The following is a 23,743-nucleotide window of genomic DNA, read 5'->3' on the forward strand; positions in this document are numbered from 1 at the left end:
AAATAAAGTGATGGGGTCCATGCATAGAACACAGTAAAGGCTATGGAATTTTTTTTTTTTTTTTTTTTGGTGTGTGTGTGGGCATTATTAGTCGTCTCCCTACCAAGTGGAGAAACATCATAATTCATTCTGAGTTAAGCTTCTACCACCCCATTCCATTCTTCAGTGTAGCTTGGCTTAACTATGGCCTCCTAGATAGTTTGAGAGTATTATCCAAACCAGGATAATTGTCCACAGACAATTCCTTCAGTGTTGCAGAAATAAACAGAGTCTCTGCTCTTCTAGAATTTATACTTTAGTGGGGGAGATAAATAATCAACAAATCAATATATAATTTCAAGCAGTGTTCATTGAAGCCATGCCAATGCAATAAACTTTACACTGAATTCACTGTGGTTTTCAGCTAAGAATGGCAAAGGGGAAGTCATTTCTGTTCCCTAAAAGGAAGAGTACTCTCCAAAGAGTGAAACGATATATTTTCTTAAAAAGGTAAAAGTCATGTCTCATACAAATACAAAATGAACATGTGTCAAAGATTTTGTTTACTCATTAATTAACGACGGGACCAGTAAAATCTTAGAACTGGTTTAAAGCACATTGTAATGTACCCACTTACATTGTTCAAATCAGGATTGGGAAATGAATTTACAAATAGCTGCAAAATGGCGTTTTCCAAGGAGGGGGATTCAATATGAAGTTCAATGGACACGAGTACTTCTTGCTATCTGTTACCTACATTTAGAGTTGAACAGATGTTGACTGAAAAAAATACACACAAGCTGTAAGTTGAGAATTATGTTTTATTTGTTGTACTTACTGAGGGTTTAAACCCAGGAGACATCCTCTCAGATAGCTCTGAAGGCCTGTTCCAAAAAGGTAACAGAGGAGCCAGGAGATACAGGAGTTTTTTTCAAAAAAAAATTCCAGGTAGTCAGAACATCAAATGATTACTGTTAATTAAAGAAAACCAGATATCTCAGGTCAATGAATTTAGTGTTTTTCCACATATGAGAAGATGCAAGAGTCTGGGCTTATTAAAATTATTCCTTTGATATGCACCATAACCATCTAGGGCCAGTAACCTATTTTTCTCCATCCCGAATCCCCTCAGGATGCGCCACTTGTGGTGGCTGCAGAGGCTGATTGGCTCCACGGCCACAATAGCCTTTGTTTACTGAAATAGCAGGTTACATTCTTTGTCCACACCTAGCTCCACAAAAAAAGATGGAGAGCTCCTATAGATTCAGAATACCCTGAAAGGTGAGCCAGACTATGGCTGGTTTTTCATTGAAAACACCCGGGAATCTTTTAGTCCATTGCATCGTGTTTCACAATTTTTCCCTATAAAAATCACTCTACCTGTAAACACTCAGCAGCTAAGCAGTTCTTCCGCTTTACTTTGCTTTCATTTTCGTCAACACTTTTGCTTCCATTTTCGTCAACCCTTTTGCTTCATACTTGCCTTTGGCAGGGCTGGATGGTATTTCTTTGCTCCCACCAAAGAGGCGTCAAAGTGAGTGAGAGTGGAAAGCTAACCCTTTCTCCCTCCAGTAAATCCCCGATTCCCTTAGCCGGGAAGGCCCCAGAGCAGGGATTAGCCCCGCCCCCTTTCCCTCGGGCACCGCCCCTGGCCAGCCCCATAATTGAGCTACGCGCAAAACTCACGTGAGCAGTCGTGGTCCCGTGTCGCCTCCGAAGCAGTACGTGGCAGACGTCACTCAGGAAAGTCCTTCGTTCCCGGTTTCTGCCACCTACTCCATCTCGACCCTCTTTTTTTTCCCATTAAATGCCTCTCTTCTTGCCGCTCTCATCTCGGGGATGCTGAACCACCCGCCTCCCCTCAACCCGAACTACCCTAGGCCTATAAGCCCCCCATCTCCCTCAAGTAAGAGGCAGGGATCCATGAGCGTTAAGGCGAGTTGCGGTTCTGATTGGGCGTGAGATCTTGTCAATCTCCAAGTTTTTCCAATCAAGGGCCGGGTCCACCTAGCTTTCCGCTCTTCCATTGGCCTGTGTGCGGGGAAGGTGGAGGAAAAGGGTAAACCGAGCTCGCGCGAGAGCAGCGCTGGGTCTTCAGTGCGCAGGTGCGAAGAGTCTGGCTGGGGCCCGGGCCGGGGGCGGGGTAGAAAAACGCGTCGTTTGATTTTGGACAGTGACGGAGTTATCTGGGTTCAACCGCTGGGCAGAAGGCGTTTGTCAGGGCCCCGGCCAAGAACGAGGCCCGCCAGATTCCCAATGGTGTCCATGACTTTCAAGCGGAGCCGCAGCGACCGGTTCTACAGCACCCGGTGCTGCGGCTGTTGCCATGTCCGCACCGGGACGATCATCCTGGGGACCTGGTACATGGTAAGGGCTGGCGAGGCGGGAGGGTACGGCGCTGGGGGGAATGCGCCAGGAGCGGGAAGTGGGGGGTGGTCCGAAAGGGAGGATCCACTGGGAGGGGGTGGGGCGGGAAGGCGTGGGGGACCTTTTTAGGGGCCTCTAACTTTGAGGGGGCAGACTTGTGTCCCGGAATCGGAGTGGTGGTAGGTGGGAATAGGGAGATGGTTTTTGGGCGAGAGTAAGAGGAGGAAAGCGGGACTGGGAAAAGCAGGGGGGCTTGGGGGGCGGGATGAGGGTGCTAGGTTTTGGTTTGGGGAGTTCTGGAAATGACCAGGTTTCGGGATCTTTTTGTGTGCTTCCGTGACCTGAAAGAACTCTCCCTTCCCCCAGTGCTTCCTGGAATTTTTTTTTTTTCCCAGCGAAACAATTAGGAATGCACCTTGATAGATGCAGCCTAGTTTTAACATTACTTCTTGCTTGAAGGGAAGGCGACATATCCATTTTTAACGCAGTTGTCTGTGGTTCCTGGACCTTATTTGTTACAGTGTGTTTGTGATGTTACAGTGTGTTTGTGATGTAGGCAGAAAGGCCTCTGTTGTGAGTGTGGAAGTACGCTTGGAGGTAATACCATTTGCCAGGATTTACATACACTCGATTTGCCTTTTCCTAATGCAGTAGATCCCCTCACTCCCCCATCCCGTGCTCATGAGACGCTTTTCATAAAAGACCTATTCCGGTTTTGAGACCTTTGTTGAGGGCTTACTCCGTTTTGGTCACATATGCTGGCATTCCCTGGGGGCCAAGATCTATGTAATTCTATGTCAGAACCAAGTTGGCAGTGTTATTGATTGGTGGTTCACTAGTAATACCTTTGTGATTTCTTACCACCATCTCCAGTATCCATATACATTGAATCTAATTTGTGACTTGTAAATATGTGCTTCTGTTTAGGTAGTTTTAAGTTATGATGACTTTACCGAAGATTTGACAAAGTTCTCATATTGCCGACTCGGTCATGTTCGCTAATGACTTTGTGATTTTTTTAGTTTTTGGTTTGGGAGGTTGTGGCATTAGTGATACTGCAGTTTCTGATAACATCTGTGAACTGCGAAAAAGGAAAAGCTTTATCACAGGCATATCTTTTTGCCTTTCTCTGTTCTCATTTCTTCCCAACCCAGAGGTTTGATCGAAATCATCACCATTTGGCAAACACCAGATGAGAATCATCTTCGGTTAGGCAGATACAGTTTCATGCCCCACCCGCAGAGGACCATTGGAACTCTACTTTATTCCTAATTGCCATGTTGTTATTTACAGTCTTGCTTCATGAATGCACATTAAAAACAACAAAACTTGAATGTGTAGGCTTATTGGGTTGTTTCTAAGCTTATTTTAATATTTCCATTATTTTTATACTCAGAAACATCATTGCTATAATTATATCACATTTCCCCACGAAGACCGCCCCCCCTTTGTATTTTAACTGATTTGTAAAACTGGACATTGATCAGATCAGGGCAACAGCAGCATTGTATTTCTAACTTTTTATTTCTTCATCTTGCTAAGGGTCTGGGTCTTCAGTTTCTTTTGTTTGTCCTTAGCTCTGCCTTCCCTAAATGAATAATTCAAATCTTTAGGGTCCTCAGGCCTCTTAGTCAACCCTGCTTCCCTCATCCCTAGAAGATGACCTTCCCTCCTACTTAATTGAGAAAGAGCTCAGCAGCCTGGAGCTCAACCTGCAAACTTACTCTTCCTGTTTCTTCTCATATCCTTGCCTCCATTCACAGAACAAAGGATTTCTAACTCCTCAAGAAGAAAATAAGCACCATCTCAGTTTCAACCATCCGAATGTAATTGGCTGTATTTCTTTCCAAGGCAGATGTTTTTTTGATGCTATGGGCTCAGCTCATAAAAATTAAGGGAATAGCAAGGAAAATTAGGAGTTATAAACCATGAAACTCAAAATGCAGAGAGAAGAACTTTAGTAAGGGCATTTATTCTCCCAACATAGGGAACAGGGAGTTGTAAATCTGTTTCCCACTGGAAGGACTTGATGTGAAAACATTTTGCATAGCATCCTTTTTGCGTGCTTTAGTTTTATAGAAAGATGCCGTAGCTGTTCTTTCTTTGCATGGATTTCTCTGGTTAGTAGAATATTATGAGCTGCTTACATCAGTTAATCTGTTTTAAGACATATATTGATTATCTACAGTGTAAATGGCTGTGGTGCACATACAAAAAGAGTAAATCACAGAGATGTGTTATTCGTCTTTTGTGTTCCTATTAGCTGCCACACAGAGGCTCTGAAGTGTTTCTTGTCTTGGCCATGGCATCTGCCATTAAGATACTGATGGTATTGCAAAGAACTTTGGAGCAAAGATACAAAAGTGAAACTTAACGGTACAGTGTCAAGGGAGAAGGAGAAGGTGATCAGTAATATCAGATTCAAATTACATTAAGAACTGGAAAAGGCCATTGGTTTTGTGGATTACAGTATTGTAATTGTATTGGTGACTTTAAAAAGTGTGGCTTCAGGACCCTGGCAATACAAAGACACAATATCTGTCTAGTTGGGGAGACATGTAACATTCAGAAAACAAGATCACCAAGACACAAAACGAAGAGGAGTTGTCTGAACAGTGCATTTTTTTGCCAGAAGCTTCTTTACTAAGAGAAATAATATGGGAGTGGGTGGGTGAACTGGAATGTCACTTCCCTCTCCAAGTACCTTGTCGGGGATACTCTTCCTCTTCTGTTCCAGGTGGGAGAATATGATTCTCTTTAGATTGCCCTGTGCTGTTTGGAACCTAGGGGTTCAGTCCTCCCTCCTGCCGGGTGCAGACACTGTAGCAACGACTTTGTATCTGATATAGTGTCATTGCCTTCTAGAACTGCCTCTACTGGTCGCATGTTAGGCGATTGCACACTGTATAGTAAAGGATTAATTGTATGGTATTAAGTAGTGCAGTAGGACACAGAGACGCCAGAGCCAGTTGAAAGAAGCATGCCTGGCTTAATACCTGGTTTAAGTAATATGAAATTTCAGAATGAGCTCCAGTTTAAACTCTGACGTTCATAAATTGTTTTTTCTATCATTTATTGAAAAATTTGAAGCCATGTGATTTTAAACAACAGTTTCTTATGTGGTGTAAGTGCAGATGCTTATTGAACGATTGAAAATGAGCTTAAAAGTCTGCTGCAGGGGTGTCCTCTTTCATGGTTAATGGTGTACTACAAGAAGACATTTTGAGCATTTGTTATAATTTTAGGTCTTGGAAAGATTTAATATATGGCTAATTTTTCATGAGTGTCTTCACCATAAACAGTCTAAAAGGTAGGTAGCTGAGGTAGAAGTGAAGACAGGCTCCCTCAAGCTGTGTTCCTTTCCAATCCTCACCCCCGACTCCTTTAAATAAGGATAACTTGTGTATATTTAAAAGTTAGTATCTTTCCTCAAATACCTTTTTTTTTTGTCTCAGTGCCTTTGAATATGCTCTCCAAAATGCTCTCCCCCAAGTCACTTTTTAAAAACTTTATTGAGAAAAATCTCAAATTCACAAAAATAATGAAATAGTATAAAAACCTTTCATTTACTTATCATACAGCTTCAACCATTAACAACCATTTTGCCAATTCCAGTTAGTTATTTATTATTTTTTTAATTGGGGTATAGTTGTTTTACAATGTTGTGTTTCTACTGTACAGTGGAGTTCCCTGTGCTATACAGCATGTTCTTATTAGTTATCTATTTTATACACATTAGTGTATATATGTCAATCCCAATCTCCTGATTCATCCCACCCCCAACCCCCCACTTTCCCCCCTTGGTGTCCATATATTTGTTTTCTACACCTGTGTCTCCATTTCTGCCTTGTAGACTGGTTCATCTGTGCCATTTTCTAGATTCCACATATATGCGTTAATATATAATATTTGTTTTTCTCTTTCTGACTTACTTCACTCTGTATGACAGTCTCTAGGTCCATCCCTGTCTCCACAAATGACCCAATTTCAGTCCTTTTTATGGCTGAGTAATACTCCATTGTATATATGTACCACATCTTCTTTATCCATTTGTCTGTCAGTGGGCGTTTAGGTTGCTTCCATGACCTGGCTATTGTAAATAGTGCTGCAATGAACATTGGGGTGCATGTGTCGTTTTGAATTATAGTCTTCTCAGGGTATATGCCTAGTAGTGGGATTGCTGGGTCATATGGTAATTCTATTTTTAGTTTTTTGAGGAACCTCCATACTGTTCTCCATAGTGGCTGTACCAATTTACATTCCCACCAACAGTGCAAGAGGGTTCCCTTTTCTCCACACCCTCTCCAGCATTTATTGTTTGTAGATTTTCTGATGATGCCCATTCTAACCAATGTGAGGTGATACCTCATTGTAGTTTTGATTGCATTTCTCTCATAATTAGTGATGTTGAGCATCTTTTCATGTGTCTCTTGGCCATCTGTATGTTTTCTTTGGAGAAATGTCTATTTAGGTCTTCTGCTCATTTTTGGATTGGTTTTGTTTTTTTAATATTGAGCTGCATGAGCTGTTTATATATTTTGGAGATTAATCCTTTGTCTGTTGATTCGTTTGCAAATATTTTCTCCCATTCTGAGGGTTGTCTTTTCATCTTGTTTTTAGTTTCCTTTGCTCTGCAAAACCTTCTAAGTTTCATTAGGTCCCATTTGTTTGTTTTTATTTCCGTTACTCTAGGAGGTGGGTCAGAAAAGATCTTGCTGTGATTTATGTCAAAGAGTGTTCTTCCTATGTTTTCCTATACAGTTAGTTTTTTAATAGTTCAGTTGTTTTCTTGATGAAGCTTCCTTGACTCCCAGCCAGAGGGATCTGGTTTCCTTACTGTGTACCTGGAAAAGTTACTGCATACCTCTTGTATGTACTTACTAAATAGTACTAATTACACATTAGTATGATTATCTTTTTAAAAATTTTTACCCCCTACAGCAAGATGTCCTCCTTGAGGGAGGAAGATGGTATGCCTTTCTCTATAAACTGTGTGTTTAATAGTAACTTATTAGAGCATTTGAAGTACTTATTAGACATTTATTAAATGAATTATCTCCTCCAAAAATAGTAGGAATAACTCATTTGTAACTGCACATAATGGTAAACAACAACTGTATACGTACATTCAACTATATATACATTTAACAACATTTTTAAAGATAGTCCATTTTGGTCTCTCTCTGATGACGGCTCTCTGACTTGCTTGAGACCCCATCAGGTTGCCCTAAAACACTGTTCTAATTATAGTCTTCGCAGATATTAGGTTGTGGCAAAATATGCTGTGCGAAAACTAAAGAATAATGATTAAAAAATAAAACAGAAACAAAACCGGTCCTCAAGGGTCTTCTGGGATGGGTGTGGCGATGAAATGAGAAGCAAAGAGGAATTACTCTCCCCAGGCTGAGTGCTTCCAAGGATCTGATACTATTCCTTTGAAACAAGTGAAATCTAACACATCTGGTCTTCAGCTGCTGTATGTTTACTTATATAAAGTGTGCACTAGGCTTATAACACAAACCATATTGTTTTTCTCACTAAATACAGTACTGCTCCTACATTGGTGTGTCCATTGCCCATGCTGTTGACATATTTGCTGCATTCTGTACCTCTCCATATTACTAGGTTTAGAAGTTGACCATTATTTTAATTACATTTTTACTAATTTTCTTTCATGAATGCAGTAAAAGGGAAAAATGAATCAGGAATAAATATTCTGGAATTGTTTGTATATAGTTGCTCTCTTCATAGAAATTTTATATTACAAAACTATAAAGTTTTATGTGTGTTTTGAAAAACGCTACATGGAACTTATCTTAACTTAACTTATCTTAACTTAACTTATCTTAACTTAACTTAACTTACCATGGGTAAGTCTGTGACTTACCCATGGAAGAGAAGAAAAGAGATTTTTATAAATCCTACATGTGATACAAATATTTAAGAAGGGAAAATTGAACTCCTGAATATCTTTGTTGTGTCATGTCCTTCACTTAGTAATTGAGTTTGCATGTTTTTCTTGACATGAAAGTGTTTTTCTGTGCAGTGCAGAGCTTTTAAACTATGACCGTATTGTGCTTAGCAAAGAAGAGTTTGGTGAATTGATTTCTAACTCATTTCCATACACAGAATATACAGTGTTTTAGTAGATGTATCTGATTGTTCAATAATTAATTCATGTGATTGTATTAACTCATACTCATACACCACATATACTGTCCAAAACCCATCGCAATAGAAGTGGGCAAAAAAAAAAAAAAAAGTCAGCCTTCAACTGGAGAGTCACCTTGCAAATATGATTGTCCCTTGTAAGACCTTTCAAGCATTGAAGGATAAAATACCTTGCTTTAGAGCAGTGCAAGAAAAAAGGCACGTTACTGAACATATTTATTTAGAGGGTAAAGTAGAAACATTTTATAGCCTTAAATAATGGTTTATTTTGGAAAGATCTCAAAACAAGGGTTGCTTAGGAATGGTTATAAGTAATCCTATAGTGGTAAGAAGAAGGATGCCTAAAAAAGAACCAGATTTGTATCCTAGCTCTTCAGCTCAGTGAACTTAACACAAGTTATTTCACTTTGCTGAACCTTAGTTTACCCATCTGCAAATGGGTGTAAGTAATATTTACTTCACAAGATTGTTGTGAGGAATAAGTGAAGTAATATAGATGAATTTACTTATTTATAGTATATAGTCAGAAATATCAATTGATTCTGAATTAGGTATTGTGACACTGTTTATCTTATTTAAAGATAAAACTTGGGCTGCATGTCTTATAGAATGTGAAATGCCTTCAGCTGATAAGCTGTGTTATTCAGGGTGGACAGGAGAGAGCTACATAATAGAGATTGTTTAAAACACTGTTGGTAAAGCTCCCATATCCCTTGAAAGTATCGAATGTTCACAAAGGGAAGGAAGACAGATTCTGTGAACTCTAGATAGGGAAGCCTACTCCAACCCTCAAATCATTAGTGTTGTTTTGATCACTTAAAGGAAGTGGTGCCTCCTGGGATAACTGTACAATTCACTAACAACTAGAGGCCTAGAGAATTTCCTTTTTGAATTGGAGTTACACCCTGGTAGACTAAGAAAATTCACCAGATACCAATGATGGGATTTCAGCAAGATGTTTGACAAAGTCTCAAGATGTTTCTCTGGACTAGATAAAGACTTTTATTCAGAGGTTGCTGGCTGATGGGAAGAGAACAGCCTCTGTCTGGCGGCTTTGTCATCAGCCCTGTTCTTTTGCTTATGACTTAGTTGGAGATTCTCATTATATGATGATCATATTTTCAAATGCAGGCAGCTGAGAGTAAGTCTATCCGCAGGGTGTCAGAATCTAGATGGAGAAAATCTTGATAGGCAAGAATGTTAATAAGATGAAATTTGATTGCAAACATATATAAGCGCTTATGCTTGGGCCTCTGAATCCAACTCTACATGTAGATACAGGTGGTAGCTTAGCAGGATCAAATGTGAAAAAGAACTGGGAGTTTTAGGGAGTCACTCATGTGACATTTAAAAGATTTATGCAGCCAGTGCCGTTTCAGGCTGCGTTAATTGAAATTTGTTAGCCCAGGATATGGGAACTGAGATCCAGATGTGTTGTGATCAGGCTGATCTTCTCTCATGTTAATAGTATGTTGAACAAACTGGAATGTGTGTATGGAGGGGAGCAAAGAGGAACTAGTGAGCCAGCTGGAAAATATGCTGGTTAGAAAACTGGTTTAAGTACCTGAGCGTTTATTCTAGAAAAGACAATATTTGGAGGCATATGTTGGCTGCCCTTACGTGTCAGAGGAGCACTTATTCAGAAGGGGTAGCAAATTATCTCAAACTGTAGAATTAAGACCAATAGGTGAAAGTTAAATGGCACAGTCAGAATCTTTTTAAGCATTTGAGTGTAGCTCAAGAGTTTATAGTTACCTATCGCTGGACAGGAGATAACTGTGGAGGGGCTTTAGGCGTATCTGATGGATCATTACATACTTAGCCCATTGAAATTATATTTATCTGATAGATTAGCTTCTTCAAATCTGGAAATTCTGAGACTGGGATATGAATAAATATGTGATTCAAATGAACAATTTGTGATGATCTCTCATTTTTCATTGTTGTGCCGCCTTCTGTTATATTGACACAGGATCAGTCAAACATCTTTTCTCTGAAATGATTAAGTTTGTACTTTCACTTTATGAAATATTTACTTTAAAGTATTCTTTTTTTGCGTACGCGGGCCTCTCACTGTTGTGGCCTCTCCCATTGCGGAACACAGGCTCCAGATGCGCAGGCTCAGCGGCCGTGGCACATGGGCCCAGCCACTCCGCGGCATGTGGGATCCTCCCGGACCGGGGCACGAACCCGTGTCCCCTGCATCGGCAGGCGGACTCTCAACCACTGCGCCACCAGGGGAGCCCCCAACTTTAAAGTATTCTTAAAATGGTATTGTGTATTTTGCCTCACAGGTAGTCCCCTTTTTGTGTCTCTGTTACTTCAGGGAAAACAGTGTTAAATAGGGGAAGACATCTAAAGATTGTGCTGAGGACCGCTCACTCCCTGGCTAGTAGTATAATTGGTAAAATGTTATCTTTCACAGGTGGTCAACCTGTTGATGGCAATTTTGCTGACTGTGGAAGTAACACATCCAAACTCAATGCCCGCTGTCAACATTCAGTATGAAGTCATTGGCAATTACTATTCGTCCGAGAGAATGGCTGGTATGTTTTTAGTTGAGAATATCTCCTGCTGATTACACACATACAGTTAACTTGGAGGAGGATTGATTAAATTATGTTTGTTATTATACTTGCCGAGGCACAAAATGTTTTTGTAGGTTTTTTAAAAATTATAATTGAGCATTATAATTGAGCATTTGTAGCCAGAAAATGTAATAGACTGCTAGAAGATTTTTGAGAAATGTGTATTGTATACATTTGGGTACTGTGGAGAGAGGAGGGGAGAAGGAATTACAAAAAAGACTGAGCCTTTGAGGGTTAGCTGACAAGTTGTAGTAGAGGATGGATTTGCTCATGGAGCAAAAATCTTACAGTAAAGTATAAAATGTGAATTATTTGAATATTTGGTGGTATCTTTTGCCCAGGGCCTCAATTCTTAATATATTTTTATTGTTTAGATGAAGATTTGACATTGGCATTAAAAATAGAGTACTCCTAGAACATTCATGGAATGAATGTTCATGGAAATTACCTTTTTAAACCTATTTATTCCCTGATAGCAGTATTTTTCATTATTTATCTTTCTCTAACATACAGGTTTAATTTTATATTAAAATTATGTTAAACATTTAATATTTGAACAGAAAATTATGCTTCAAACTTTTTAGTGTGAACAATTTCTTCTTCAGAAAAATTTCATTTCAGAAAAATGTTCCCAGTTCACATGTGTGTTGTATTTATATTGTAGGCTCTTTTTAGATTAGCTTTTATCATAAAGTTCTGTACTTCTGTACATTATGATCTTCTCTGATCCATTAATGAAGTTTTAAAAAAAATTTGGTTATTAATTCAAATGATTCATTGTCCTCAGGGCTAACCTATTTTAGGAGCCAAGTAGAGTTTTCTGGCCATCTGTTATACATTGTAGTATGATAACACTAACAGTTGTTCATACTGTGTTTTTAAAGTGTTTTTTTTTTAAATGAGTTTCCTGATTGTATTTCCAAATACAGTATATATAATCCTTTAATTTTGTTGTCAAATTGATAGCAGAAATACCAAGAACATACAGAAACATACTTTCTGGCATTTGATTTTTTTTCTTCTGAGTAATCTGTTTTTATTTAAAAGCCAGAATAGAACAATAAATAAAACTTTAGCTTCCGGTGACGTTTTTTGGCATTCATACAATTTTACTTTAGGCTGTAAAATTTTACTGAACCTGCTAATGTCAGCGTTTTCCCTTGTCATGTGTGTTTCTCTTAAAATTGAGGTGTAGAAAAAGATTTATGGTTATTGAGATTCTCGTAGGTCTGTACAACTGACTCTTGTTAGAGCTGCAGGGAAGAAGTCACAGATTCATTGCATGTTGCGTGAGTGTTGTTGCTGCTATAGAGAAAATCAGATCTATTCATTATCATATGTTTGTTGATTATATTCTACCGAAGCCCTGTTATTGAGCAAATATAAAAAAAAATACATAGTTCTTGGTCATATGGTAGTTGGTGTTTCTTTGGAAGGTAAGATTTTACTTTCCTACAGACCCAGTATTGCAAAGGTAAGTTAATTTCTAATCATTGGCCTGATAACTGATTTTTTAAAATGAGGTTTGTGATTAGTTATTTTTAATCAGCCAAATAGTTATTTTTAATCAGCCAAATCAGTGACACTCAGTTTATAGGAAATACTTCTGCAGCATATGCAGGCTGTTTTTCAAATATGAATTCATCCTTATTTATACTCACTTTGGAGATGGGTGGACACTTGGGGCCTCCAAAGGAGGTGCTGAATGTAATGGTGGCTGGGAACCTGAGGTTCTTCTCTGGCATCTAGCCTCTCATATTTTGTTTGCCTTATTGATTCACACATACTGGAGTGTCCCTTGTTCCAGGCATGAAATGTGTTTCCCACCCACCACCCCATCTCTCCTGTTTTGCTTTTTGTTGCTCCAGCGAAAGACCTTGAACTTCACTTTAATTATTCCGACACTTTAAGAAGTCAAAATCCACTCCTAGTCTTCCAGTAACAGATTTTTGAAAGCTGATTGTTTGAATGATAAATTTTGCTTTCAAGTTTGTTTATATTTGAATTCTTCCCTTTGAGTGCCATTTTGCGTGCTGCAGCAGGGAGGTTCTTTAAGTCCTTAACGTTTAGCTATCCTGTGTCCTCTAGGAAAATTTAAAGAGGGCTGTTCTTACTTAGTTTAGTGCCAGATATTGATGCTGTGTGCATTGCCAAGTGACAAGATGATACATAACGTTTATCCAGTAGTGTGGACATTCAGCAGTTAGTCTAATCATTCATCATTATTAGTGCCTTTCAGGTTCTTAACTAGCCAGAGTCAGAGAATCAGCTTTAGATTTGTGCTGAGAAGCTCATCAAGTCAAGTGTGGGGGCTCTTTTGGTTTGTTTTTGTTTTGTTTGAGATTACATGAGTGCTTTGTGAGAAAATTTAGTGAACATGGATTAATGTAGAGAAAGGCAGCAATCTGAGGAAGGGTTGAGGAACAAAGAAGAAAATAGACCAGGATGTAGCAGAGAAGCCATGGTTGAAGGGATGCGGAGCAGGGATTTTGGGTGTTGAAATGGGAGTGGGGGATTAAGGGAGAAACTTGAATTTCAGGCTGTGTATTTTATCTAAGGCAGTTGGGGGCATCTGTATAACCCTGTGTTTAATACATCTGTCTCTTAAGCAAATACCAGCCTTTTGCTCCAGTCAAACCCTGCTTATCTCACAAGACCCAACTTGTACCATTTCTTTCATATTTTTTCCCTGATTCTACAGGCAAAACTAATCGTTTCTGCTTCTGTTGTAGCACTTGCCACACTTAATTATAATTATCTATTTCACATCTTCAGAAGTTAGACTCTGAGCAGAGATCTGTCGCTGGCAGAGTACCTGCTTCATGTGCCATCCTAAATAAGTGGCAGTGAGTTGTGGCCGTTTAACAAACAAGAAAAAGGCACGGATTTCTCAAACTTCATTACTTAATAACATTATTTTGTCATAAAGAGTTTTATTCTTTTTGTTATATAAGTAGCTTAATTAGATTCTTCTTTTTGTTTTCTTAGATAATGCCTGTGTTCTTTTTGCCGTCTCTGTTCTTATGTTTATCATCAGTTCAATGCTGGTATACGGAGCAATTTCTGTAAGTATTCTATGATTTTAACTTTTTTTTTTTTGCTGTTTATTTATTTTCTTTAATTTTTTTAAAAAATTTATTTTGTATTGTTTTTTACATCTTTATTGGAGTATAATTGCTTTACAATGGTGTGTTAGTTTCTGCTTTATAACAAAGTGAATCAGTTATACATATACATATGTTCCCATATCTCTTCCCTCTTGCGTCTCCCTCCCTCCCACCCTCCCTAACCCACCCCTCTAGGTGGTCACAAAGCACCGAGTTGATCTCCCTGTGCTATGCGGCTTCTTCCCACTAGCTATCTATTTTACATTTGGTAGTGTACATATGTCCATGCCACTCTCTTGCTTTGTCACAGCTCACCCTTCCCCCTCCCCATAACCTCAAGTCCATTCTCTAGTAGGTCTGTGTCTTTATTCCTGTCTTACCCCTAGGTTCTTCATGACATTTTTTTTTCTTAAATTCCATATATATGTTTTAGCATACGGTACTAGACTTTCTCTTTCTGACTTACTTCACTCTGTATGACAGACTCTAGGTCTATCCACCTCATTACAAATAGCTCAATTTCATTTCTTTTTATGGCTGAGTAATATTCCATTGTATATATGTGCCACATCTTCTTTTTTTTTTTAACATCTTTATTGGGGTATAATTGCTTTACAATGGTGTGTTAGTTCTGAGTTTTACTGAATGGTACCCAGTCATTGCATATACCTGATGTGATGTTGTGGTTGCTCTTTCTTTCCTTCAGTATCAAGTGGGTTGGCTGATTCCGTTCTTCTGTTACCGGCTTTTTGACTTCGTTCTCAGCTGCCTGGTTGCTATCAGTTCTCTCACTTACTTGCCAAGAATCAAAGAATATCTGGATCAGTTAGTAAGTGTGTATGCTAATTAAACTTTTGTTTTCATTCATTGAAATTCAGAGTCAGCTTTTGGGCACTATTTTTATTTTAACCTCCCCTGTTTCTTTTTTAAAATGTTTTAAAGCAATTATCATTACTACTCTTAGTGACCATGTTGAAACCAAAAAGATGAAAATAGAATATCTTCTTGCCATACCACGTGGACAATCCGCTATTAAAAGTCCCTAAAGATGGATATCATAGAACTTCAGGAGTAGTTCATCTTTTGTTTTGGGTATATGAAAAACATAATAATTTGACTGTATTTGGCACTTATTGGAGTTGTAGCTTTCTGTCTTTGCAGGCATCTGTAGCAAATATTTGATGCCTTCTATAGCCTTCACTCTATTCTAGGCAAACTGTTAGTGAATGGTATAAATAGAAACATAACTTCCTTCTCTTCGAGGAGCAAAGCATGTGTTTGGGGAGTCAAGACATGAAGATCTCATTTGTGATAATAAGCTAGGGCTGTCCCATGACAGCAGTAAATGAGCATAAGTTAATGACATGGGATGGAGAGGCAGGGAACACTGTGGGCTGAAGTAAGGTCTGGATGGAGGTGTGGGATCCAGATGAATGGAAGTTTATTTAACAAATGCTGTCTTTTGGGGAATTTTCTTGAAACCCACTTCAGATAGTCCATTTTGCATACCACAAATTTATTATTCATTCATTCAAAAAACATTTGTTGATGGCTTCCTGTGTGCAAGGCACTCTGCTCAGTCCTAGGGCTACATCAGTTAAAACTTACTTTCTAGTGAAAGAATTGGGAAGTTGACGGTTATTGAATTAAAATTGTGATAAAAACAGTGAAGTAAAAGTGTCGGTTGCTTTGTGAGTGGGTATCACACAGATACCACACCTGGGGTGGGAAGTGAACTTTGAATTGCACTCAAGAGTCTGAGCAGGACTTGAGATAGGAAAAGTACAGAAGAAAGTTCCAGGTAAAAGAGATGCAGGAAGGAACGTGGCATAGTCAGGGAACTCAGAGGTGACCGCGGTGGCCCGGCAGACGTGGTGGGAGCAGCCTGTGATGGGGCTGGAGAGAGGTGGCCCGGGGCAGGGCCTGCTGGCCTGGTCAGCAGCTTCCTGAGCATAGTTCTCCCCGATCACGTAGTCCTTGGCTGAAAATTTGCAAGGCTTCTGAATAAAATTTATAACGTCCCCCCTGGAGCCGGTCCCATTGAGTTTTTGTCCTTTTCTTATTTATAGATGAAGGCTTAAAGAACACTTTTGTTCCAAGGAGACACTTCATAGCTAGGGTTTGGGGTTGGTGTGTGGATACGATTTTCTTCTGGTCCTTGGGATTTCTGTGTGCTTTTTTAATGAAAATGTAAAATTATTTGGGCCTTTGTGTTGATGTTTCCATTAAAAACAGTTAGAAGTTTTAAAAGATTAAATGAACTTTATAGAAGAACATCAAAAGGAATTTACTATTCCTTTGGCAGAACCCCAGTGGTTTCTCTGTTCTGTTATTCACTTGGTGTCCCAGACTGGAAGATGCTTTCTCTGTTGGCCAGCTTGTAAATCCTAAATTAGTTTGTAATGCCTTTTTCCCTGAACCTAGCTCATTGCCTTGCACACAGTAAATGCTAAAGAAATATTTGAGTGAATACAGCTGATCTGGGCTTCCCTGGTGGCACAGTGGTTGAGAATCTGCCTGCCAATGCAGGGGACACGGGTTCGAGCCCTGGTCTGGGAAGATCCCACATGCCGCGGAGCAACTAGGCCTGTGAGCCACAACTACTGAGCCTGCGCGTCTGAAGCCTGTGCTCCGCGACAGTGAGAGGCCCGCGCACCGCGGTGAAGAGTGGCCCCCACTCGCCACAACTAGAGAAAGCCCTCGCACAGAAACGAAGACCCAACACAGCCAAAAATAAATAAATTAAAAAAAAAATACAGCTGATCTTTTTCAGAACATTTTATGTGTCCAGTAAATAGTATAAGCTTGCCTGGCTTCATAACCAGGGACGTGCCTTCTTTTGGCCCCTTTCTGATGAGCATTGAGACTGACAATTGGCTTTTTTTTTTTTTTTTTTTTGCCACGCCGTGAGGCTTGTGGGATCTTAGTTCTCCGACCAGGAATGGAACCCCGGCTACCGCAGTGGAAGCACGGAGTTCTAACCAGTGGAATTGCTGACACTTGGCTTTTAAAAAATCATTTTCCCGATGTAGGACTGAATGGCCCATGAAACTTAGGTAAATCTCAGCACCTCCTGACTTAGTGACCCAGGGACAAATCTGGGGTCATGTACAGGAGACAGTGTGTTCCCAAAGGCCAGGAAGATGTAAAATGAGCTCAGTGTAGACTCTTAGGAGTATTCTGAGTGTTCAGACATATATTTTAAGTGATCAGTAGCATGCATTAGTGATGCTGAGGCTTAAAAAGCACTTTGAGTTAAATTCTGTTTATAAATTTTTATTGGAATATCAGTTCTGATTTGGGTGCCTTTTGTATTCTTAAGATGCTTTCTAGGTTATCACAAAATACAGGTGCCATGGCTGAATTATAAGTGTGTGTGTATATGTTTAATTAATAAACTTTAGTTTTAGAGCAGTTTTAGGTTCATAGAAAAATTGAACAGAAAGTACAGAGTTCCCATATACCCCCTCCTGCCCACCCAGCCTCCCTCACAGTCCATATTCTGAGCCACAGTGGATATTTGTTCCAGTTGATGCACCTGCACTGATACATCATCACTCAAAGTCCGTGGTTTACATTAGAGGTCACTTTTGGTGTTGTGCATTCTGGGGATTTGGACAAGTGTGTAATGACCTGTACTCGCCATTGTGATATCATAACAGAATAGTTTCCCTGCTCTAAAAATCCTTTCTGCTCTGCCTATTCATCCCCCACCCCCCCTTTTTTTTTACAGCCTGATTTTCCCTATAAAGATGACCTCCTGGCTTTGGACTCCAGCTGCCTCCTGTTCATTGTTCTTGTATTCTTTGCCTTGTTCATCATTTTTAAGGTGAGTTGCTCACTAAATATTTGGGGGGCCATTTGGACTGTGACACTGTCCATCTAAACCTTCTTGTTGCTGTGTCTCCTTACAGTTCTCCTATTCTGATGTAGTGGTAGAGACAGCTTCCAGGGAACGTCCTCCCTCTTGTTTCCAGGCAGTGGTTGGAAGCGCCAGGATTCTTCCTAAGGAACATCATTGTGTTTTTGGATGTGGTTCATGATTTGGATTGAAAATCTGTTAAAATTCCAAAGGTTCAGAAATAGAATTTCTTCTGCAGCACAATGGTTGTCACACTTGAATTGGAATCCCAAACTCTGGTTTCTCTGTAAAACAGTGGTAATAAAACCTGTGACATTTAAGTGAGGCCAGGTAGGGAAAGCACCTGGCCTGTGCTAGGTCCAAGTGGATGCCGCTTTCCTTCTCCGTGGAGAAAAGTGGGGAGAGCATTATAAGTCACCTTCATTTTAGAGCAGGTGGTCTATTGAGTTTCGAGCATATGTAAATTTTGTTTGTATTCTTTTAGGCTTATCTAATCAACTGTGTTTGGAACTGTTATAAATATATCAACAACAGAAACATGCCAGAGATTGCTGTGTACCCTGCCTTTGAAGCACCTCCACAGGTGAATGATCCTTTACAGTATTAAATCTTCACTAGCCTTTATCAGTTATTCCAAAGAGAAGACCCTGGATCTTGACTTTCTCTTCAATGCCATAACTGTGGTTTAGGGATAATCCTAAACTTGTGGATAGCTTGTATCTACAAGTTTCAGCCTTTCTCACTTGGAATCCTGGGTACATGGGCTAGAGGCACCCTGCACTGCTCATCTCATTCTGTTTGGCCAATAGGTTTGATTCGTAATCGGTCTCCAAGCATTACATTTTGAGGGGGAGATCAGACAGGGAACCGCAGTGTGGGCGAGCCAGGCTCTTGGCTTCTGGAACTTCTAAGGATAGGGTACCATCAACTGAAGCTTGTGTTGCTTTCCGAAAACATCCGTATGATCCAGTGGGGAAGCTGATTTTCCTGTGGGGAGATGAATGCAGTGGATTCCAGGAGTCTGTTGGGAGGCCTACCTCTCAGGCCCTCTAGTTGCTGCTGTACTGTTTTCCCAGGTTTCCAGCATGTAGAGTATATGTGACCCATGTAGGGCCAGCCTGTCACATTAGAGTCACTTAGATTAAAAATGCCACTCTTCTACACAGATGTGCCCTTTACCTTAGAGCAGAAGACACAAGTACTTGATCCTTTGCCTACAGATTCTGATGAAATACAGCCTCATAATGGAGCGTTCCTTTAGCGTGGTTCAGCGGGACCCTTCACCGAGATCCTAAGTTCCTGAGGTGTACTTGGCACTGCTGCTTTATCAGTCACAGTGGAGCGAGGGGAGGGTGGCGGCACATACCGCCTGTCAAGGCGTCCTGGTGGCCTCAGGGTCAGTTCAGAAGCAAAATTTTGTCTGCCCTCCCTCCTTCCATCATCCATCTCTAGTGATCTTGGATCAGACGTCTCACCTGCGTGTAAAAGCTCCAGGTTATTAGTCACCTCTACTCTCAGGAGCTATAATTGACCCTCAGACAACATGGGTTTCAACTGCGAGGGTCCACTAATATGTAGATGTTTTTCAGTAGTAAATACTACAGTACTATACAGTCTGCGTTGAATCTGCAGATGTGGCACTGCAGATACGGAGGGCCATCTATAAGTTACATGTGGATTTTCAACTGTGCAGAGTGTCGGCGCCCCTAATGCCCACATTGCTCAAGGGTCAGGTGTACTCAAGGGTGAAGTGTACTTAGCTAATGGTTTCTTCAGCTCTTCCGTAGGTTTATATACCCCTATTAAAGGTATTAATTCTGAAAGCTGAATTATTCAGATAGAATTTTAAAGGAGAATTAAGTCTAATATAATTTTTTGTCTCTCTTCAGTATGTTTTGCCAACCTATGAAATGGCAGTGAAGATGCCTGAGAAGGAACCACCACCTCCTTACATACCTGCCTGAAGAAATTCTGCCTTTGTCAATAAACCCTATACCAGCTTTTTGTCTTGTTTATTTTACAAAATGCTGCAACACAGGGCTCTTCAAACTTATTGGATATAAAGTACATTTTCCTTTGTTTAAACACTAACAAGCTTTTTGGATAGCTATTAAAAGTCAGATTTTGTTGTTGTTAAGTGTATTACATTTTAATAGTTTTTGAAGACAATCTAGGTTAAGCAAGAGCAAAGTGCCATTGTTTGCCTTTGATTGGGGGGTGGGTGGGAAGCGGGCATTCTCTACACATATTCTTTTTTAACTGCACTTTCTTTATATAATAGTTTGCATTTTGGTTATTTGCTGCCCTGGATACTTCCAGGAAGAATGAATGAAATATTCAGGGTGAGCGAGTTCGGTATAAGATCCGAGATTTTCAGCTCTGAAAACAGGAAAAATATATAACATTTTAACTTGACTGTGGAAGATGATGGTTGCATGTTTCTAATTTTGTATGTTTCCATCTTTGTGATAAGATGCTTTAATAAATCTCTGAAATATTTATTGTTTTTTTTTTTAAATCTGTTATCCTTTTTTGATAGGTGAAACGCAACATTTTCTATTACAATAAACTCAGACTGCCAGGGTTTTTTAGTACTTTGAGAATAGCCATAGCCAAGCTCGGTGGACCCAGCTGGGCCTGTTCCTGTCCCTGGAGTGGATGTGTGGACCATCACAGCTTCTGATCACTACTTCATTCGCAGCAGGTTTGTCTTCTGGGAAAGGACACAGGCCTTACACTTTTTAACTGGAGAACAGTCATAATATATTAATCCCAATTATTTCCACCAAGGAAGGGGAAAATGTTATTGTTAAGGGATCATTTTCCATCAGAGGGAAAACTGTTGTCACGTAACAGTTAAATATCCCAGTAAATATACCCAAACTGTTTGCCTTTAAAAGTTCATTTTTTTCCTTCTGCTAGTGCTAGAGAAACACTAGGTTACTTAGTATATTTGATTCTGAAATTCAGATAGAGGTAACACTGAAAGATAAATGCTTAGTCCTGTTTTTTAAAATAAGCAGCTTCACCATGAGTAGCTCATACATTTCACCATTCTGACTCATAAGTTTGATACTCTCTTCGCATTCCCACAAAAATGTCTCGTGAGATGCTGATGCCCTCCTAAATCACAAAGTTCTGTTATCCTTTCTGACTTCATTTTTTTTTAGTCATTCAGTGTTACCAACTACCTAACCTTCAAAGTCACTCTTCTCTTGGCCTTCAAAATATTGTATTGAGGTTTGCTTATCTTTTTAATTACTCAATTTCCTTCTCTAGCTATCTTCACCCACACCTACACTTGTCCATGCCACTCTGTATTGTGGTTTTGGCTATCTTGCTTCACTTTCTCAACTTTTACTTAACACTGTATAGCTGCAAAAGCTCTGTAAAGTTCCAAGTGTTTCTGAGATCTGTCAGCTCAAGGGTCCCATGAGGCCCTTGTTCCCAAAATTGAGCTCACCAGAATACACATTCTCTCTGGCATCCTCTATTGGGTTCAATACCCAATTCTCACTTCTATTTAATCTTGAGCAAAAGTTTAATGCAATTCAATAAGTTTTGAGCATGTACTTTGTTCCAGGTTCAAGAAATGTAGGGATGGGCAAAATGTAAAAAAAAAAAAAATTCCCTGGTCTTATTTTAGCGGGGAGAGGCAGATGATTTAAAATAACCTGTATAGTAAGTTAGTGATAGAGCTATGGAGAAAAAAAAAAGAAACAAGGAAAGGTTGGGGGGGGGGGAGAGTGCAGTTTTAAACGGTGTCAGGAAAGGCCACACTTTGAAGGTGACATGTGAGTAAGACCTGGGGAATGAGGAAGGAGGAATATCCCAGGCCAAGGGACCTGCAGGAGCACGCCAGGTATGTTCAAAAAGTAGCTTGGTGAGTGGAGAGGGAGGAGAGTGGGGAATGATGGGAGACAGTGCAGAGAGCTTTTGAATTGGCCATTGCAGGTCATTATGATGACTGTCTTTATTTATTTATTTATTTTTGTGTTGGGTCTTCATTGCTGTGCGCGGACTTTCTCTAGTTTCTGCGAGCGGGGGCTACCCTTTGTTGCGGTGCGCGGGCTTCTCATCGCGGTGGCTTCTCGTTGCGGAGCACGGGCTCTAGGTGTGCAGGCTCAGTGGTTGTGGCTCGCAGGCTCTAGAGCGCAGGCTCAGGAACTGTGATGCACGGGTTTAGTTGCTCCACGGCATGTGGGATCTTCCCGTACCAGGGATGGAACCCGTGTCCCCTGCATTGGCAGGTGGATTTTTAACCACTGCGGCACCAGGGAAGTCCCTGATGACTGTCTTTTAGTGGACAGGAAGCTACGGGTTTTAAACACATGAGAGTCCTGAAATGAATTATACAGCTTCTTGGAGTCTCTCATCTGGAAAAGGACTCATAACTCACAGAGTTGTAAATAAATGCTGTAATTCATGTACCTACCCTAGTACAGTGCCTAGTACATAACCGAAAATCAGTAGCTGCTGTAAGACAGACTGTATAGGGAGCTGCCGAGAAATCACATGATGGATTCAGATAAACTTGGTTTTAAACCCCAGTTTTGCCACTGATTTACCATGTAAGTGTGGCCAAGTTACTTAACTTCTGTGAGCTTTAATTCACACAATAACTTCCTAAGCTGAAGCCAGTGTGTACAGCGTTTAGCACAAGTGCAGACTTGTAGTAAGTACTCAGAAGAATACATTTTTATATACTGAAATATTTTAAAAATACTACTTAAAAGAAGATTTTACTAAGTGGTAAATTCTGTACATTGGTCATTCTCTCCTCTGATCATTTGACAAATGGACTTTCAATGAATTGGCTTTGGAGAATGATTTGGTGAATTGGGCTGCTTCCTTTCCTCTCCAGCACCTACCTCCATTATAGCTCATGTTATATTGTATCTGTGTCCCTGTTAGTGGACAACTTGGAAATAAGGGCCTCTTTTTTTCCCATCCACAGCATTTAGTTCAATGACCTATGCAAACCGGGGGCGGGGGGTCGGGAGTAGTAAATGTTTACTGAATGTAACAATTAGTCGCCACAAAATTTTCACTGCTAATAGATTATTTTCAGTATAAGTTGGGTTATCTAAATGTGGGGTACAGCACACCGACATTTAAAGGGTCTTACAATATGAAACCAAGAGACTTTCCACTGTTAAACTATACATTTTGTTCCTTCTGTTGAATGGTGTACTAATCGCTCTGTTTTCCAGGCTAATTTGTTCAGTCATTGTGGAACTTAGTTCTAAGTCCGTTTGTTCCAGTGTTCCTTGTAGGCAAATGCTCTGTGTGCCATTTTCAGGTCTCCTTTTGCTTTCAGAGAAGGCATATGTTATAAATAAGCTCAAGAGTTGACTGAAAGAAAAAGTTGTGCCTTTGCTTTTCTGAGGTTGCTTTGTTTTTCTAGAAAATCATGACTTCAAGTATGAGAAAATAAGAGCCAGGTGAATGATGCCAAATAACATGAAATTCGGGCACATGAGGGAGGCAGAATGGCGCTGGTGGAATGAGCACAAGATCTGGAGACAGAAGATTGAAATTCAATTCCTAATTTCACCAAGATATTATTCCCTCATCTTGGGAAATTTCACTGGGGTCTGAGCTTCAGTTTCTTCATCTGTAAAATCCACAAGATGCAAATTCCTGGCCTACAGACTTCTTGGAGTTGT

The 23,743-nt window shown here is 40.0% G+C and overlaps 1 protein-coding gene across 1 annotated transcript; it reads left to right on the forward strand.

The window, feature by feature from the left end:
* Positions 1-1,966: 1,966 nt before the first annotated feature.
* Positions 1,967-20,573, forward strand: LAPTM4A (lysosomal protein transmembrane 4 alpha). The gene is made up of 7 exons (XM_079940557.1): positions 1,967-2,346; positions 10,943-11,063; positions 14,094-14,170; positions 14,919-15,041; positions 17,946-18,041; positions 18,559-18,657; positions 19,964-20,573. The coding sequence occupies exons 1-7, from the start codon at positions 2,236-2,238 to the stop codon at positions 20,036-20,038; spliced, it is 702 nt and encodes a 233-aa protein (XP_079796683.1). The 5' UTR covers positions 1,967-2,235; the 3' UTR covers positions 20,039-20,573.
* The last annotated feature ends 3,170 nt before the right edge of the window (positions 20,574-23,743 follow it).

The sequence above is a fragment of the Stenella coeruleoalba genome (assembly GCF_951394435.1).
Source record: "Stenella coeruleoalba genome assembly, chromosome: 13".
NCBI classification, from domain to species: domain Eukaryota; kingdom Metazoa; phylum Chordata; class Mammalia; order Artiodactyla; family Delphinidae; genus Stenella; species Stenella coeruleoalba.

Bases quoted from the DNA above. Each gene is read 5' to 3' on its own strand.
- LAPTM4A (XM_079940557.1), top strand. From the start codon at position 2,236: ATGGTGTCCATGACTTTCAAGCGGAGCCGCAGCGACCGGTTCTACAGC. The intron at 14,171-14,918 runs GTAAGTATTCTA...TCTTTCCTTCAG, and splicing joins TGGTATACGGAGCAATTTCT to TATCAAGTGGGTTGGCTGAT. The intron at 18,658-19,963 runs GTGAATGATCCT...GTCTCTCTTCAG, and splicing joins CCTTTGAAGCACCTCCACAG to TATGTTTTGCCAACCTATGA.